Source organism: Triturus cristatus, chromosome 4_1, assembly GCF_964204655.1.
Source record: "Triturus cristatus chromosome 4_1, aTriCri1.1, whole genome shotgun sequence".
Classification (NCBI taxonomy): domain Eukaryota; kingdom Metazoa; phylum Chordata; class Amphibia; order Caudata; family Salamandridae; genus Triturus; species Triturus cristatus.
In genome coordinates, this window is record NC_140585.1 from 527789685 (window position 1) to 527809062 (window position 19378).

Sequence of the window (19378 nt, forward strand, 5' to 3'; positions counted from 1 at the left end):
TCCTACCAACAACTGGCTTAAGAGAGCATGTTGTACTTCCTGCTGCTTTGCCATTTACACAGGGGTGTCAAAAATCCTATATAAGAACAGAATGTTCTCTCCAATACAAAAAGGTTAATTCAAGCTTAAGAGTTCTTCTCCCCTCTGGATCTTCATATGTCTCCCAAGAGTGTTAGTGTTACCTGAGTAGGTCGGGGAAAAACATCTGTTGCTATGCAACATTCTTCATTGATTTAGGTTCAATCTTTACCATGAGTAGAAAGGTTTGTATTTGTTTACAAATGCCATTCTGAGGTGAATCACCCATTAGCATTGTCGGTAGATCCTTTTAATAAGTTGAAATCTCATTCAAGTATCTCATTCACTTTTCTTTATTCTCGGCATGCTAATTACTGCAGTTGGTTACTGTAACTTTTTTCTTAAAGAAGGGAATCACTTGAACTATTAGAGGAACTCCAGTTCCCATCCACATTGCATATTTCCTGTCTGATTTACAGGTGCAGAACTTTTTCTGGTCTGGTGCTTTGCCCTTACTGGCTTAAATCGTATTGGGTCTGTCTCTTATATTTGTAGTCAGTGATAATATATTATCTCAGGACCATCTATGGCATAAATAATGTTCCTTTTTTAATAAAAATATTTTGTGTCTCTTTCTGTATCATGTCTGCTGCATTTCAATTTGAATGATACCCGCTCAATTCTGTCTTTATAACAGCAATCTCTGTGCCCATTTCGTAGGGATTATGGGCCAAGTTCTACACCACCCTCTTCTTTTAATTTGTCATTTTATCTTCTGGGAATGTGACCTCAACATCTTGATAGGTTAGTCTAGTTGAAATTTTTGAGAGCTTTATAAATTGATACCAAGAGTTCAGATTTCATATTGTGTCCATAAGGGCTCATAATTAACAGGCTTAATTCACAGAATAGCCACGCCCTTTGGTCACTTCGGAATTATTCCATGTTAACTCCTTGAACTGAATTCTATTTGATGGTCATCAAACATTGGAGTTGAAGTTTATTTGATTGTAAAGCACCTAAACAGACATCTCGCTAAGATGGGTCACCACAGAGCTCTGTGTGATTAGATTATTGTAAATGGGATTTAACCATGAGAAGTATCAAACATTTTTCATTCAGTAGTGGTCAGTTATTAACACACCAATTGTGATGCCATGGCTCTAGATTGTATGTGAAATGTCCCATTATTTATATAGTGATAAGTAATGTGTGGGTTAGTCTGTGTCAATTCTACCAGGTTTTCTATAAGAGAACTAAGCCCAGAGAGGACATGAGCTCCCGGCACTACTCTCTTTGTCCAAGTCGGAAGTCATATTAGACATAGTATTCTTGGCTCCATGGATACTCTTTAACCTCTAGACCCTTTCTTCTTCATAGCTTATAATTTATATTGGTCCCTGCATGCTGCTGTTATGTGACCTGTATCAGAGAGTGAATACAATGGAATAAAAATATTAGTTCACATCTTAACAATGTACTGCTTTTTATTTTACTAGATCACAAAAGGTTTTGTACTATCCATTGCACTGGCTACATGCGGAGCTGGCCTCATAGCGTGGTGGGAATGGACCAAGAAAGGGATGCTGAAAAGGAAAGCCATAACTTTGACTGTCTCGTTGCTATTGGTAGACTACATCCATATATCTCGCCCCAAAACAGCAGCGAGATTACTGTGAAACCCACTGAGTTTGTTACTCGCTATACCATGGATGGAAAATTTGTCTACGTGGATCAGCGGTAAGCCAGGTTCTAAAGTCTATTCTAAAGGGTGACACAGACAGATGGCTCTGTTTTATCATTCGTCTGCAGTGTGTCACAATGACCATGCATAGGTACATGCTAATTCATATGGTGATACGTAGGGGCGTCCTTTGCTATGCTCAATAAAAGAACACTTTACCAGAATTAATTAATGATTGAATGACTGAATGAGGGAATCCCTGATTAATGAGAGTGTCATTGGTAAGACCTGCTGACTTAATTGTTTGGATGTGCTTCTAGTTTGATGAAGCAGTGACAGGATGCTTTGTAATTGTGAAAAGACTCATTTTTATCATACCTCGCATTACACCTTGAAAGTCTTTTTACAACTGTATATAGATTAATTTAAATGCAATATAGTACCACACCCCTGATTGAATAACAGAAATTATCAAGTAATTCAACTCTTGTTCACATTTGCAGGCTTACAGTAGACAAAAAGACAGAACCTGAGTGCATAGGGAAATCAACTATGATGCAATCTTACTGATATATGATAGTGAAAGCGCCTATCGGTGATCAATAACTTATTCTGTAGCACACTTAAAAATCTCTTAAAATGAAATTAAAACTCTGGTTGGAGTGCATTGTCCATAAGACCAGGCCAAGCTGAATCCACAAATTTGAACTTGTGATTCTTTTGCTTAAGGCTATATCTTAATGAATCTTGGTGACAAGTTGAAGGAATTGTACATATTAATAATTTAGAGAAATCAAGTTAACTGTCATAAAATTGAGCATAAAGTAATCCTTATGAAATGGTTGGGGCATATCAATAAAGGCAAAATCTAATGCTATTGGCGTAAGCTACAGCATCTCAAGAAGAATAAAATCAGGGGTACACATTCAAAATCGAATAGTACAGTATCAAAGGTTAAACACTTTAGAAAAATGTAAGAAGACGCCTGATTTCACAATGATTTTTAGAACTGAAATCTGTCCCCAAAGCCACCGCTCTGGTACAAGAACAATAGTGCATGAAGTACCAACAGTAGTGTGGAAGAAGGTATGGGAAGGCATGCCATGACCGCACCCTATCCAAAATCAGATCAATGAGTGATTATATTTGGAAACATTTTTCAGGACTAACCCATTCTGTACAGCAAGTACTAGACCTGTTAAAACTGAGAAGTGGTGGTTTTGTTCTAAAATTCATGTTAGCTATAGGGAACATCCTAGGAACCAGCAAGACCTCTGTCCCCCGTGTCCTCGGGCAAGCTAAGGCTGCACTGAAAAACATGCCAAACATCCTCTTACACTTTCCCTCTATGAACAGATCTAATCTACATGTTTCATTAAGGATTGTGCATAAACCTTGAACTTACAAACAGCGTTTTGCCTTTTGACTATACATACAACGTTGTGAAGATTTCCAAAAGAAGAATGTTACATTATGGTATGTGAATTTGAGGAGCGCAGCTAATCACCCCAGAGGGTATCCAGACGCTGAGTATAGCAGGTCTGTGGGGAGAAGAGGAGCTCATGCCTCTTTCGTCTGGAAGAGCCATGTCTTGAGGTTCCTACGGAAGTCCATGAGGGAGGAGGAGGCTCTGAGGTGTTTCAGGAGGTCTTTCTAGTTCTTGGCTGTGAGGTATGAGAAGGGGCGTCCTCCGCTTCTGGTCTTCTTGATGCGAGGGATGTGTGCTCTTGCCTAGGGCACAAATTTAAGGTGTCTGGTGGTTTGGTAGAACTTGAGGCTGTGGTTGAAGTAAGCTGGACCTGTGTTGTGGAGAACTTTGTAGACGTTGGCGAGTAGCTTGAACTTACATCTTTCCTGGACTGGAAGCCAGTGGAAATTGTTTAGGTGTGGAGAGATGTGGGACATTCAAGCAGTGGTGTTCTGGGCGTTTTGGAGTCGGTGCAGGACATGGGCTGAGATTCCGATGTAGAGTGTGTTTCCGTAATCATGTCTACTTGTTTTAAGAGCCTGGGTGACCGTTTGCCTGGTGTTCAGTTGGATCCACTTGAAAATCTTGTGTAGCATTTGCAGCTTGAGGAAGTGTGATGAGACGATGTTGAGTGACTGCTCATGGAGAGGTTGGTGTCCAAGATGATCTCGACATTCTTGGCTTGCTTTGCGGGGGTTGATGGGGGAGCCAGGTTTGGAGGCCACCAAGAGGCTTCCCAGAGGGAGTGGTTCTTGACAAAGATTAGGACTTCGGTTTTGCCTGTATTGAGCTGGAGGCAGTTGTTTTTCATCCAAGCAGTGACGTTGCTGATGCAGTTGGCGAAGTTTGCTTTCACGGTGCTGGTGGAGTTGGTAAGGGAGAGGATGAGCTGTATGTCATCGGCATAGTATACTATGTTGATGCCCCGGGCTCTAACAAAATCCACGAGGGGCGTCATGTAGCAGTTGAAAAGTATTTGGCTGTGTGATGATCCTTTAAGAAAGCCACAGATATGTTTCTTGAGTTCTGAGGTGTAGCGGGGGTGGGGGGGACTATAGCTCATTGAGTTCTGTCCATGGGGATGAAGTATATCCACTTGACGGCCGGTCCTCAGATACCCAAGTGCTGTAGCTTTCTAATGAGTAACTTGTGGGAGACCGTATTGAAAGCTGCGAAGAGGTCACGGTTCGAGGATGTTTCTGATGTCATCGGTGACCGCATTGAGGGCTGTCTCTGTGCTGTGGTTGGTGTGAAAGCCTGATTGAGAGCTGTCTAGGAGTTGATGAGTTCTAGGTGGTCTGTGAGTTGGGTATTGATGGCTTTCTCAATGACTTTAGCTGGAAAATGCATGAGCGAGATGGGTCTGTATCTGCTGAGGATGTTAGTGGTGGGAGTGGTTATGTAGATGTTGATGATAGCGGGAAGATGATGGTTCCTTCAAGATTGTATCTGAAATGGGGGAATGGGTAAGAGGGGGCTCCTGAGTGGATTGTATTCATCAGGGTGGTGGTTTCTTTATTCAAGAGGGGCTTCCAGTTGCTTAACTGTTGTTTTGACAATAAAGGAGGTGTCTGGCTGGTTTGGGGATTTTGTATCGATATGCTGTGGATTGAATGTATTGTAGATCATCGCAATCTTCTGTTTGAAGCACAGTTTGAGAGGTTGTTGCTGAGTGCTTGGGATGGGGGGATGATGATGATGATGATGTTGGCAGCTGCGGGATTGTAGAACTCCATGACAATGGTAAAGATTTGTTTGTGGTTGTTGGAGCTGCCTTCGAGTCTGAGAGTTAGTGCCTTTTTCTTTGCATCTCGTAGTTGGTGGTAGAGGTTGAGGGCGGCTTGGTATGTGGATCTTGCGGTGGTGTTTTTGTCGACTCTTAATTTATTTTAGTGGCGCTTTGGTTTCCCCGACGTCATTTGTGAACTAGCTGGGCCGTTCGTTATTTTTTTATAGGTCTTGTTTTTAGTGGGAGCGGTGCGGTTGGCGCAGTCGACGAGCCATTTATTGAAGAGCTTGGTGTTGACAGAGAGGTTCCCGGTGTGGTTGGGTATACGTTTCTGTAGGGTCTTAATCCAGTGGTGATCTGATATTTTGCCCTAGTGTCTTGATGGGACTCTGGGTTTTTCTTGTGGGGTGGTTTGGTGGACGGGTATCTTGAAATATATGATGTAGTGGTTGGACCATGTGAGCAGGGTTGTGTGGGTGATGGTATCCTGTTGAAGGAGAAACTTAGGATGAGGGTGTGGCCTGCTGTGTGGGTTGGTGCTTAGACGAGCTGGGTGAGTCTGAGGTTGCTAAGGCTGTGGAGGACGGCTCTGGAGTGAGAGTCTGTGGTGTCTTCCAGGTGCAGATTGAGGTCCCTGAAGATGATAAAGTTGGTTGATCTGATGGAGAGGTGAGCAGTGAAGTCTGAGATATAATTGCAGAATTCCACTCAGGGGCCCAGGGTATGGTAGGCGAGGGTTTCCCTAAGAGTGGCGTTGTAGTCAGTTTATATTTTGAAGTGAAGGTGAACCATTAGGTTGGTGTCCGAGTCCATGGAGGTGGTGCAGTCAATCTTGTTTTTGTAGATGATGGCGAATCCTCTACCTGTTTGGTAAGTTTGGTCCTTGTGTATGATTTTGTAGGCTGACTTGATAGCTGCCGCGATGTCTGGGTTGGAAGCTGGGTTGAGCCATGTTTTGGTCAGGAAGAGAAGGTTGGGTGTGTTACTGTTGAGGAGGTCCCAGATTTCGATGTAGTGTTTCCTGAGGGATTGGACGTTGAGGAGCATGGCAGACAATTGGTGCAGGGTGGTGATGGCGTGCGTCGGTTGTTTGGAGGCGGTGGTGTCGGCATTTTAAGTGTCACAGGTAAAATTGCAAAGGGTGCAGGAGAAAGATCCTACTGTGGTGCTGCTGGATGAGCTTCAGCAGGGTGTTTGCCGGTGTGTTTTTGAGGTCTCAGAAGATGACGGAAGAGTAGTGGCAGTGTTAGTTGGCTCCGATGGTAGCTGTGGTGTTACGTTGGATAATCGTGGGGCCAGGCTTTCTGGCGCTGAGTGCGGTTCAGATGTGGACGAGTGAAGACTGGTTTGCCTTTGGCGCGCCAGCGCCGCTGTCGTGCAGAGGCCTGAATTAAGTTGGTCCTGGGGTGGGCAGGGCTTCTGTTGGTGTGAGGAGCGGTGAAAAACCTATGCTGGAAAACCCAGTAGCGGCCGTGTCACTTGGTCAAAAGGCCACAACTGGATCAGCCTGGAGCAAGCAGGAAACGCATGCCACTGGCAAGTGCCAAGCTAGGTCCCCAGGTGCGAACTGATGTGATCGTTCTGCGGCCTGCATTAAGTAGGTCCTGGGTTTGGAGCGGCTTCTGTTGGAGGGAAGAATGGTGAGCAGAAAAACCCCAGCAGCGGTGGTGCCACTTTGTCAAATGGCAGCAACTCTATCAGGCTAGAACAATTTGGAACTGGAGGCCACTGACAAGTGACACGCTAGGCGAAAATATGTCAAATAACTACAAGAGCCAAACAACATTGCAATTCATGACTTTTCAGAAGAAGTATTATCCCCTCCACAATACAATGCTTAAAAACTGCCTCAATACCATAGAGCCTTAGATGGCAACAGTTTGCTTGAATCCCACCAAAAACAGAGTACATTCTTCTCAAAGGAGGTACACTGAATCCTTAGATCACTGGATTGGAGAACTGGCCCAGTGACATCCAACTCAATTGATTCTTGTCCACCTTTGCGACCAGGGCCAAATCGACCTTGGCCCACCCTCATGGGTGACCCCCAACTCCTCAAGCTTCGTTAGGAATCTGAGGTCCACCTTTCACGCAGATGTGTCCTTCATCCTGCAAATTAACAGTGTGACCAGGAACATGCTATAGACTTTAGGTGCTCCTGAAGGAATTTCTTGCAACAGATGGCACCACATTTTGCCCTTTTCCTTATAGTGACACTGCATTTCATTTCTACTGCAATGGTGTGTATATGGTTATCTCATGAAAACCATGTGCAACGGTACAAAGAGCACAACACTTTGCTGTCCTTTTCTTGCTCAACGTAATAGAGCACATCACTCCCTACACTGATGTAATTCGGCTGCCTTTAGGTCCAGCAGAGAAATGAATTCAAAACTCTTAATCTTGTTTAGAATGCCCTACCTAGCAACATTCCAGGGTGCCCATCCACAACGCTGCTCACACATCACCTGATCTGATGCCTAAGGTTGGTCTCTAAAAAAACACCTTTTACCATTGACATTAGAGGTTTGGGGGAAATGCACTTCTGTTTTTTTAATATCAATTTTTTTAATTGATTTTTCCGATATCAAACCTGTTACCAACACAGTATATAACAGGTAGTGAAATAGATGCCAGTCGCACTTTGTAGGTCAAACGTAGAATGGGTTATCAGCAAAGAAAAATATAAGTTCCCCTTCTCTCTACACCTCACCTTAGCAGGGTCAATGCTCACTCCCCATGCGCCTATAATCATTTCAAAATGCAATCCACTTGGCATATTCACGCTGATATAGAGGGAAACATCATTTCAGAAGTAAATCCTAATTTTATCATTTCTGTAATCATGTTATCTCAGCTGAAGAAAGTCTTCGAAATTCAGGACTTTAAACTGAGAAGGTAATGCCTTTCGTGGCTGTCCCTCCGCCAGATAGTTCAGTAGGGGAACCCAATAAGTAGCCTGGCCAATGGCTAAGGCCTTGTTACTAGTTGGTCCATGGTGCCACTTGTTAGTCTCTCTATCGCCACAATACTCCAGAGGCGAGAATGCTACTGGGTAAGATCTGCAGCTTAATTGCTTTTCCACACAGCAGCTACAGTGACCCTTGCTGTGGCTAGGGAGCTCCATATTAAGAATTCATCATGTTTGGTTTAGTATTGCAGAAGTACATAGTAAAACATCTCAAGTAGTTGGTAACCAAGCATTTTATGGATTTTCGCAGACACCTACCTCCAAAATCACAGTATCTTAGGACAGGTCCACCAAATATGTAGTAAATCACCTCTTGCTCCACATTCTCTCCAGCAGAGTGGAGCTGGAAACAGTGGTTAGTATTTATGTAGTTTCATAGGGTGCATATGCCAGTCATAGAGAAGCTAGTAGTGGCCCTCCTTGCCTAGAACATTATGGGAATATGTGCTCAGATCCCTCCATGTGTGTCCATAGTTGCTTAGTATGTGTGTGTCTAGTAAGAGTATACCCCCTCTAGTCTCATGTGTGTGCTTAATGAACTGATCAATCGAGGTTAATGTCCCGTGTAGCAGCCTATCTTATAGTAGGATGTGGAACCCAATGTCGTAGCTGGGAATATCCCAGTCTTTCTGTCTCATTGAGATGCAATTATTGGTTGCAGTCAGTAAACAACTTAATGACATCATAATTATACATAGCGGATCATAAGACAATCACCTTGTTGCCATGCATCAAATAGCAATGGAGTGAGGGCAGGCGTGAATTCTGGGTTGATGAAGACTGTGTCAGCAGGGTTTTTGTCGTGGTGCTGAGACAGAGATTGGGTGACCTGGCTGGGCTTCCAAATCAAATCCCACAGGTACGAGCCAGCAACAGCCCTGTCCATATGGACCGACGCCTTTTCTGATTCTTTTGCTCTCTAGTATGTCAGCACCCATAGTTGGGATGCTATGTAATATGTGTGCATTGTCACTACTCCTCTCTGCTTAGGTCTACATAAGGTGGCATATGCCATTTGCGGTTTCTCCCCCTGCCCTTAAAACGTATTTTGAAAAGACGCTCTTCAGGGTATGGAAGGAGATGGGTAAAATTATAAGTATAACAGTCTTGGCATTCTGTTCATTTTGAGGGTGTTAATATGGCTTATCTAGGACACGGGAGGGTATCCCATTTCCTTATATTATCTTTGATCTCGGACATTAGGGGTACAAAATTTATCTTATATAAATCTGAAAGGGATGAGGATATTTTAACCCCCAAATAGGTCATTCAGGCTAACGTCAATCTAAATGATGAGCTTTCCTGGAGGAGAATAACCTCCTCAAGAGAGAGTTAAATTCAGTATTTCAGATTTGTCTGTGGTAACTTTAAATCCTGGTAGAATCGTTCTAGGTGGAGTTGGGGCTTTGGGAGTGTTGTTCCAGGGTTAGTCAAGGTTAATATGACGTCGAGCAATTTAATCCTGATCATCAATCAATATATTGAACATCTGACCGAAGAATCAAGGAGCCCTCGTGAATACTGCAGGTTCAGCATAGAAAGGCCTTCCGCTTCAGTCATTGACAAGCTATCACCTAAATTCCTTCCTGCAGCTGACCAGCCTTCCGTGGTCCAGCCATAAATAATATCCAACAGTAAACTTCTTGCCTCCTCCTCACAGAGTCTTTATTGGACTAGAACTGTATATTTTAGACCAGTGGTCTCCCAACTTTTCTGTAAGACAAGCTACTTAAGTTCAGTGAAATCATCAGAGCTACTAATGTTAGTGTTGTGATAGTAATAGATAATATTACGTTAGTAGCCAACATATGGAAGATTACCAGCAGTGATCACCTCAGTGCATCAGGCAGGGTTGTCAGCAGTAACGTAATAAGGCTTTGTTAATGTAGAATGAATGTGTGCGAGTAATGCATAACAACAATATCTGCAATGCCCCTGGCACCAATGTAGTATTATTAGTAACAAGTCTCCTCAAGTCTTCACAATATATCACTCAAATGTCAACTTTAAATACATTTCGGAAATTGAAAAAAAAAATTTCAAAGCATTAGTCTGAGTTCTAAAATGCATTTTTGTCCTGAATACACACTTTTCAGTTTTGTTATATGTGTATTAATTCACCAAGCAAAACCTTTTCATTTAATAGACTTGGCTGCACATAGGAGATCTACTTAGAGGAAGCAGCAGTGTTACCAGTAGCTCACGAGCTACTCGTTGGAGAAGCATGTTTTAGACAAATTCAAACTAAGAATAAACTCAAGGCTCCTGGGTCTGGGCATAAATTTACGTGAATTTCCGTCTACCTTTTCATTAGACACAATCCATACGCTAGAAGCCTTCATTATTTTGGCAAACGCACACCAAACAAAGCTTCCCATTACTCAAGCTTCAGACTAGGATGTGGTTCTTGCTGCTCTGGAGACCTGCATGCATTGGCTCTGCTTGTTTTTTGTACATTAAGTAACTGAAGCCTGATTTTCAGTGTGAATAATTAATTACTCCACTGACATACAATATTCTTCTTTTAATCAGGGCAACAGCTATTTTGGGGTATCTGCCTCAGGAACTTTTAGGGACGTCTTGCTATGAGTACTTCCACCAGGATGACCTCAGCCATCTAACCGAGCAGCACAAAGCTGGTAAGGATTACCATTTTACTTTAGTAATTATGTGTCTTGCACTTTATTGCTTATTTCAGATGACATCTCTGCCAAGACAGGACAGTGAGGGCACTTTGTAGAATTTAATAGCAGAAATGTTCACTTTACCAGTGCAGAATGCTGCACTGGTAGCTGCTCATGATATTATTTTTTAGTAAAGAGGAATGAATGAAATTAATATGTACAGGGTGTAGACTTGTAGCTAGAAATAAGGTTCAGTCTTGTCTTCACAAAATCACGGGAACATTTACCAAGCTTGGAGAAGTTTACCTTGAGTTAATTTGTATTTATTAATTTTATAGTTTTAAAGAGTACCCACTGGTCACTTGACAGCCGCTACAAAGCACTAAGTATGGCAAATGTAAGTGCTCATGCAGCGGAAGTGGGCAGATACCCTACTTTTCTCTTAAACTCTTTAGCGGAAGCAGCAATAACATTGTCTTTTGTTAGGTTGACTCTGGACTGGGCATGCGCGCTCGCTTGCAAAATGTATTGTTTACAATAAAGGACTTGGAGCCCACCCATTGCTTACAATTCATTGGCTCTATTGTCACTCTTCTTTGCTGCCTCCTAATTGGCCAGCGAATGCTAAGCGTCACTTTCTTTCCTTTCTGTGGAGCATGGACCAAGTACAACTTCCTCTAACTTGATTAGTGCCAGTCAACTGCTCATGCTGTGATGAGGTACTATTTCTTCTTCCACCCTCCTGCTCCCCCTTGTGAATGGTACTTCTTTCAACTCCCACCTACCCCTTCGCCTGGTTCTCTCTCCCTCCTCCTCCGCACCTCCCTTGCTTTGCTTTCCCCATTTCCCCCCTCTCTTGCAGTCCATTATTGCTGCTCCCTCCCCTGTACCTCCCTTGTTTAGCTTTTCCCTTCCTGCTGTCTATTGTTGCTGTTCCCTCCCTCCTCACCCACAAATTCCATGTGTGGCTTGCCCCTCCTTGCCCTTTTTTTATAACATATTGTATAGCAGCGCGGTCTGCTGTGCAACTTGGCCTAAAAAATAGTGCTATGATGCGATCAACGCTGGACATGTCATAGCGCTTTTTTTCTTGACTTTGAGCAATTTAATCTGCCTAAAAACATTGACAAAGTCAATATATCTTCCATAGGTGAAACCTATTGGCTTTGCCAATGCTTGTTCCTTGAGTTCTGGCCACTCCCTGGTTTCTGTGGTGTATGTCTAGCTGGAAAGATCTGAATGAAAATGGGTGTTTCTTAGCTTCTTCTGATGGCCAGGAGGACAGTATAGGGTTGGGTTTAAATTTCTAGTGAAGCTTGGGGTCTAGGGAGGAGAAAGGTTTCTGTACCTTGATGTATGTTTCCTGTGCTTTTTATATTTGCGGTTGATGTGAAAGATTGTTAAGAGTGTAATCGGGTCCTTATCACAGCTGGAATAACTTATTTGGTCCAGATTAGTACTAATGAATTAATTCCATGTCTGCTGTTGTGGGAAAGCTAATTCTGGTGCAATCTGTGTCAATTTGAGAGTGCGTCTAGCTAAAATATGTCAGTTTTATATGCTAGATGTTCGAGTCTAGGGCAACCAATTTATGTATTTACATGTGAAATTTATAGTGTGTTTTGTGTAATTTTTGGGCACAAGGCAAGGAATAAAATAGTTTCTAAACAGAGACAAGATAAGATCTCCATCTTAGCTTGTCTCTGTTTAGAAATTGTTGTCTGTACAGGTTGGGTGGAAATCTCTAGCTGACGTTCTATTGGTGTGGCCCCAGGAGTCTTAGGTGGGCCCATTGAACTGTGAATCATTGAATTGTGTCCCCCAAAGCAAGTCTGAATAGTTTTCGGGTGTTTTTGAAACAGGTGTGATTTGGGTCAGATGTCAAGGAGGACATTCCACAGTCTTGGTTCTTGTAATCCTAGGGATCTACATTCATATTTTATTCACTTTGAAGGGTGCTGTTCAATCAAGTCACTTGTCAATCTAGCAAATTATTTGTCAGGTTTGTGTTCACTGGGAACGTTATAAAATCTCATAAAAGCTCCAGCCAGGTTTTCATATGATTTTGTGATTGCAACAACTTCCCTCTGAATAGAGCCTAGTCATTAATGTGAAATAGTTATTGGGCAGAAAGTTTATTTTGTCATCCACCTTGGATTTAATTGGAGGTAACAGTGCTATGAAATAATCCCTCTGTATTACTCTTTATTAAACGAAATACAGCAATTAAAAATTATTCTTGGAAATATTGGATGTCAAAAGGCAATATATTTAAAAAAAAAAAAAAGGAATTGATGTACTGCCTATGAAAAAATGATAGCCTGGAAATGTAGATTCAGAAAGGGGATGGAGCACACTGCTTCATAGCTTCATATCACAGCACAGTTCACCCCTTAGCATTATGGTAAATGCAGTACAATGTTTGTGTTTACTTGAATTTTAGCTGTAGTTTTTCACCAGAGTTGTTGTAGATAGACACGTGTTTCTGGAATTTATCCTTTATCAGTAGAGATCAGAAAAACAGATTACATCAGGGGATACTGAGAATGCTGCCACAGCCCTCTTAGGTCTCAGTGCCTCTAACTGGCGCATGCACAGGTCAGGTCAGCTCGCTAGCTCAAGGGAGCCTTTCTAAACAAACATTGTACTGCGTTTACCGTAATGCTAAGGGGCGAACTGTGCTGTTATGTGAGGCAATGTGCTCCCATCCCCCTTCAGGAAAGGTAGAGTCCTTTCATTTACATTGCTGTTATTTCACCCGATTTGACTACCAAACTTCCATATTACATGTTTTTTCATTTCAAAAGAATTTTATTATTTTAAAAGCGCAAATATGACACATAAGATATAAACCAAAGTGATACAATTGATATCAGACAATAAGATAATAAATACATTAATATAAAATTAATTGGTAGGAGAGCAATTCATTGTCATTCATTAATCTGCAGACATCAGATAAATAAATAGTTAAGAAGGGAAGACCCAAAATGATGTCTGGCAAAGATATATATCAAAAGTATCACCTACAGATGGCAAATTAGGGAGAAGAGAAAAGAGAAGAAAGGAAGAAAGAAAAGACGGAAAGAATAGGAAAGAGAAGAGGAAAGAAAAGGAGAGACAGAAAGAAGGAAAGGAAGAAGAGAGGATTTCCAGAGGAATCACCCAACACACAAGGCAACACTAACCAGACAAATCAAAGGGATATTGATCCACCACCCCTTCAGAGGCCAACTTCATGTATGAATCTAAGGCTTCCCATACACCAGAGGAAATAGAAGGAGAAAGATGAGCATGATCCACTGACGTATGAGCACTTCGTAGAAAGGAAACCCAGGCCCACCAAGTATGGTAAGAGACAGACGAAAAGGATTTCCACTCCATGAGAATTATCTTGACTGCAATAGTTAACAAGAGGTCCAGCAACTGGAGCTCCATGGGATCTAAAGGCGGAGGGACTGGGGCCGCCAACGGACCTAAGAGAATTAATGGAAGAGACAGTTGGAATTTGATGTTAAAGATGAGCATAAGATGTTTGTGAACTAAATCCCAAAAGGGTTGGAGAAGGGAACAATCAAGGAACATATGTTGAAAATCGCCTGGTAGAAGCCCACAACTCCAGCATAAATTGTCATCTTTGAGATTAAGTGAATACAGACGACTGGGAGTCCAATGAAGAAGATTAATAGAGAAATACTTAGACTGCGTTAGAGAAGGGGCAATTTTGTTACGAAGAGAAAATTTACCAATATCTTGCCAGGTATCAGAAGAGATATGGGCAGTAACAGTATGATCAAAATGATGTAACCATTTTTGCTGTGTGACAGTATGGGAAGGGAGTGTAGAGGACGATAAAAATTTATAAATCCGTGACGCAACATGACCAGTCCTGATCCAAAGCTGAAAGAGCGTAATCAGCGGGGAAGAAGGATGAAGGTGTACTTTAGCAAGTGCAACCTTAATCTTAAGAAAAGTATAAAAATCTAAATTAGATAAAGAAAAATGTTGAGCAAGGGATGAGAAAGGGGAAGGATCATTGTTGGAATCATAGAGATGTTTAACAAGTGAGACACCTTTCCCAGCCCAGTAAGACATCAACTCAGGGTCAATATTAATTTTGATTTTAGAATTGCGCCAAATAGACGACCATCTAGTTTTATGTATTGGAACTGCTACCCTCTTATCAACCTTACGAACCGCAGCAATAGTGTCTAAAATAATAGAGCGAGAGAATGGAATAGAAAGGGTGTTTGTGGTCAAAAAAGATGCAGTCGGAAGAGGGGAGGCCAGTTCCTGTTCTATTGTCAACCAAGCTGGAGCATGAATAGATGGGGAAGAAAACCAAAGGGCACCCTGGGACGCCAGAAAAGCAGTTTGATATTTCCCCCAATCAGGAAAATTACAGCCCCCCATATCATAAGATTTCCGTAAAAATTTATAAGCAATCCTAGCCCTTCTATCATTCCATAAAAATTTAGAAGTGAGCAGATCAAGTTCATGGAAGAAGGAATCAGAAAGCCTTACTGGAAGCATAGAGGAAACAAAATTAATAATAGGAGTGATCATCATTTTTAGAGTCTGCATACGGCCCCACCAAGAAATATGCTTCGGAGACCAATTGTCTAAAAGACGTCTCACCTTAAGAATAGTTTGGGATTCATTATAAGAAGCCGTAGCATATAGGGTAGAACAAAAATAGATACCCAGATACTTTAAGTGTTGGGATTGCCATTTAAAGCCCGCCGAGCCCATATGAGAGGAAAAGCAGTAAGCATTTAAAGGAAACATCTCTGTCTTATCTTTGTTCAGAGTGTATCCTGAAACTTTTGAAAAAAGAGCAATCGTGTCCGAAATAGCAGGGATGGCCAGAACAATATCATCAGAAAAAATGAGAACATCATCTGCATATGCCGCAGTTTTTATCTGATGAGACCCAAAAGAGAACCCTTTAATATCTGGATGCGAGTCAATCATTCTGAGGAGATGATCAATGGACAACAAAAATAGGAGAGGGGACAAAGGACAACCTTGTCTAGTGCCCTGACACAGGTTAAAAAAGGAAGACGTAGCACCGTTCACCCGTATATTAGCTCTAGGTCGGGAGTAAAGAGACATAACCATACGAATAAAGGAATCACCAAGATTATGTGCACATAGAACCGCTCCTAGAAAAGGCCAAGAGACCTTATCAAAGGCCTTTTCAGCATCAAGGGCCAAGGCTGCCGCCGGAAGATTAGATCGTTTAGCGGCGCCAAGAATATGACAAAAAGTACGTATATTATCCCGTGCAAGACGTCCCTTTACGAAACCTGTTTGGGAGGGATGAACCAAGTGAGGAATAAAGGACTCTAATCGTTTAGCTAAAATTTTAGCAAAGATCTTGGCTTCCATGTTAAGGAGGGATATGGGACGAAAATTTTTGGGATCTGCGTGATCCTTCCCTTCTTTGGGGATAACTACAATAGTAGCATCCGCCGCAGAACCAGACACAGAGCCATCCTTAATAAACGCATCAAAAACGGCTTGGAGTTTCGGGACAATCACGGGAATAAAGGTTTTATAAAACGCAATAGGATATCCATCAGGACCAGGAGCTTTACCAGACCGAGTAGCTTTAATCGCGGAAATGATTTCATCAGCAGTAATCGGGCAATTTAATGATTGATTATCTTCCTCCGAAACAACTTTCAAAGGAACCGACTTCAAGAACTCCTGACATTGTTCAAAAGAAGCTTGAGCCGACGGGGTATATAAATTGTTATAAAAATCGCGGAACACCTCAAGGATTTCTGTAGTTTGAAATTTTTTCCTACCAAGCTGGTCAGTAATAGAAGGAATTTGGAAAGTGTTACAAGAAGATTCCTGGAACTTTAAAGTGGCAGCAAGAATCTTGCCCGCACGATTTTTTAACAGCAGTCTCTTAGATTTCTGAGCCTGCAGGCCAATATGAGCTCTCTTAGTGACTATAGTATTGTATGAATATTTTAGATTTTTAATAGATTGGAGGCAGGACTTGTTCTGAGAGTGGCGGAAAAGGGATTCCTGACGTTTGATCTCATCTGCTAAGTCCGTGAGTTCCTTTTTAATGGCTGCGTTTCTCTTTGACATACATTTAATGACCTGACCACGAAAAGTACATTTAAAAGAGTCCCAGAGAACAACAGGGGAGCTGACTGACCCAACATTCTCAATAAAAAAAGTCTCAATGTCATTGGAAAACTCTCGCACCAAGGACTCATCATGTAAAATTTCTGTGTTGAGTCTCCACGAGCGAGCTCGTGCCCTAGGGACAAAGGAGGTAAGAGTGAATGTGACTGCGGCGTGGTCAGAAACTAAAATAGGGTGAATAAGCGGAGAAGAAGAAAATTGAACCAGAGAAGAATGAACCAAAAGATAGTCAATGCGTGAAAAGGACGAATGAGGGGAAGAAAAAAAGGAAAAGTCACTACCAGTGGGATTATGAAGACGCCATACATCCTGAAGATGGGTAAGAGAGCACATATTAATCATTTGTTTGTGTGCTTTAGGGGGACGAAAGTTAAAGGCAGAATTCCTATCCAAGATAGGATCCATTGGCAAGTTAAAGTCACCACCTACAATAAGATTACCAGAGTGAGGAGTATCCTCGAGCTTTTTGGTAATCGCATTCCAAAAGGTCGGGTCATCCTTATTGGGGGCATAAATATTCATGACAAATAAGTCAGCATTACCATCGGACAACTTAGATAGTAACCAACGCCCCTCCGTATCCTGATCAGAGGAAACGATAGATAAGCCAGAGTGTCTAGAAACTAAGGTAATTACTCCATTCCTTTTACCACAAGCATCTGAACAAGCAACATCAAAGACCCACTCCTTCTTCAGAAACAACGCCTCCTTGGCAGAGAGCTTTGTCTCCTGAAAAAGGACGAGATCCGAAGAAAGAGATTTACAGTAATCCAAAATCTTTGACCTTTTGACTGGATGATTTAACCCCTTAACATTAAGGGAAAGTATATTTAGTCCAGACATAGAACCATTATCAGGAAAAAAAGATATTCCATATGTGGCAAATGAAGCGCAACAACCAGGAGGGCTAACCAGCAGACATCAACAGCCAGCACAACACAGGGTGAGACCAAAGAGGAAATCCGAAGAGAAGAAAGGAAAGAAGAGGAAAAAGAAAGCAAGAGAGTACAGAGAAAGAGAGCGAGAAGAGCCAATCCGGCAGGTCTGAAAAAGACCAAATTCATACAAGGGGGGACATGGAAGAAAGAGAGAGGGACCAACAGGAGAAATAACAACAACAGCATAAAAAGCCCCAGAGCAGTGCATAACCGGTTATACATTTAAAAGGAGAGCACTATCTAAAAGCTAAGAACCGGAGATAATTATCACATATTAGAAGACAAAGCGAAATGAGAAACTGTAAAGGCAACACATTCGACCAAATTAATGTATATATAACAACTAAAATAAATCATAGAGAACGGTAGGAGCAGAAAAGAGAGAAAAAGAAAGCACGATCAGGCATTAAGAGCTGGTGGAAAGAGAACTAAGAGAGAACAATAATATTAGGTAGAACCAGACCAAAGCGGACTCCAACAAAAGAAAAAGGACCATAATGAAGAGAAAAGAAGAAATACACTCTAAAGCATACTGTATGATATAATATGGGAAAAATACGTGAAATATAATAAAAAACGGTAAATAGCATCTTATCAATATAGCAATCAGTGAATCCCTCTGGCAATTAAATAAGAGGCATAATACTATATATAAATATGTAAAGTCTATATACAAACTCATAGATGACTTGGCATGAATAAATAAGGCCATATACACGCAAACTGGTAGAATAAAAATGCTTGGCTAAGTAAGTAAACATGTAGATAAGAGAGGCATAAATCTATCAAGAACAAAGCATCTCTAAAACAAACTAACCTACTCGAAAAAAACAGTTAATGACACATTGTAAACAAATCACGCAATGAGAAAGTCAATAAAGGAGGTATCTATATGAAACAATATGGGAAAAATAAGTGAAACATAATACAAAACGGTAGGTAACATCTTATCATATAACAGTCAGAGAAACCCTTATGGCAGCTAGATAAGAGACCTAATACTATATATAAATATGTAAAATCTATATACAAACTTAAAGATAACTGGCCATGAATAAATAAAGCCATATACACACAACTGGCAAGATAAATATGCATGCCTAAGAAAATGAACATGTAGGTAAGAGGGGCATATGACTGCCAAGTACAAAGCATCTATAAAAAACTAACCTACTCGAAAGAAAAACAAATAGTAACACAATGTAAACAAATCACTCAATGAAAAAAACAATAAAGTAGGTATAACTAGCAACTATATGAACGACCTATATTGACTCTAAGTATAGCCATAAATAAACACTTAATAAACATATATGAATAAAACACCTGGACAAACCAAGCAACAACACGATGAGAAAGCAAAGGAACAAGCAATGACCTACTCCATAAAGTACGAAATAACAAAAAACAAACATGAAGCAAAAGGAACGACCACAACAAAATACGATAAACAAAATTTCACCACAAAAATCGACGCACATACCGAAGACACACCCCTGGAAGGAAAAGGACCGTGACCTAATACGTCGAAGGACAAGCTGGGGAGGCAATGAATAACAGGACGCTACGCGGACAAAAGTGAAGTCACGCCAACAAGAGAAGTTACCACAAAAAATTGAAAAGTTTATACACTAAAACTAACAACACTAAAGACCAAAACGCCATAACGATACTAAGGGAGCACCAAGAGACGACAAAAATACGTCAAGACCAATGGACATAAAGACCACTTCGCAGATCTAAAAGCAGCTAGACCTAATAGATCTGGCAGAGACTAA

The 19378-nt window shown here is 41.4% G+C and overlaps 1 protein-coding gene across 1 annotated transcript in view; it reads left to right on the top strand.

Annotated features, from left to right (window-relative positions):
• BMAL2 (basic helix-loop-helix ARNT like 2) overlaps positions 1–19378 on the top strand; it is a 227159-nt gene that overhangs the window by 133341 nt on the left and 74440 nt on the right. Inside the window, exons 10-11 of the mRNA XM_085652803.1 lie at positions 1518–1758; positions 10403–10509. Coding sequence (XP_085508929.1) covers positions 1518–1758; positions 10403–10509 — 348 coding nt within the window. The remainder of the gene's footprint in view (positions 1–1517; positions 1759–10402; positions 10510–19378) is intronic.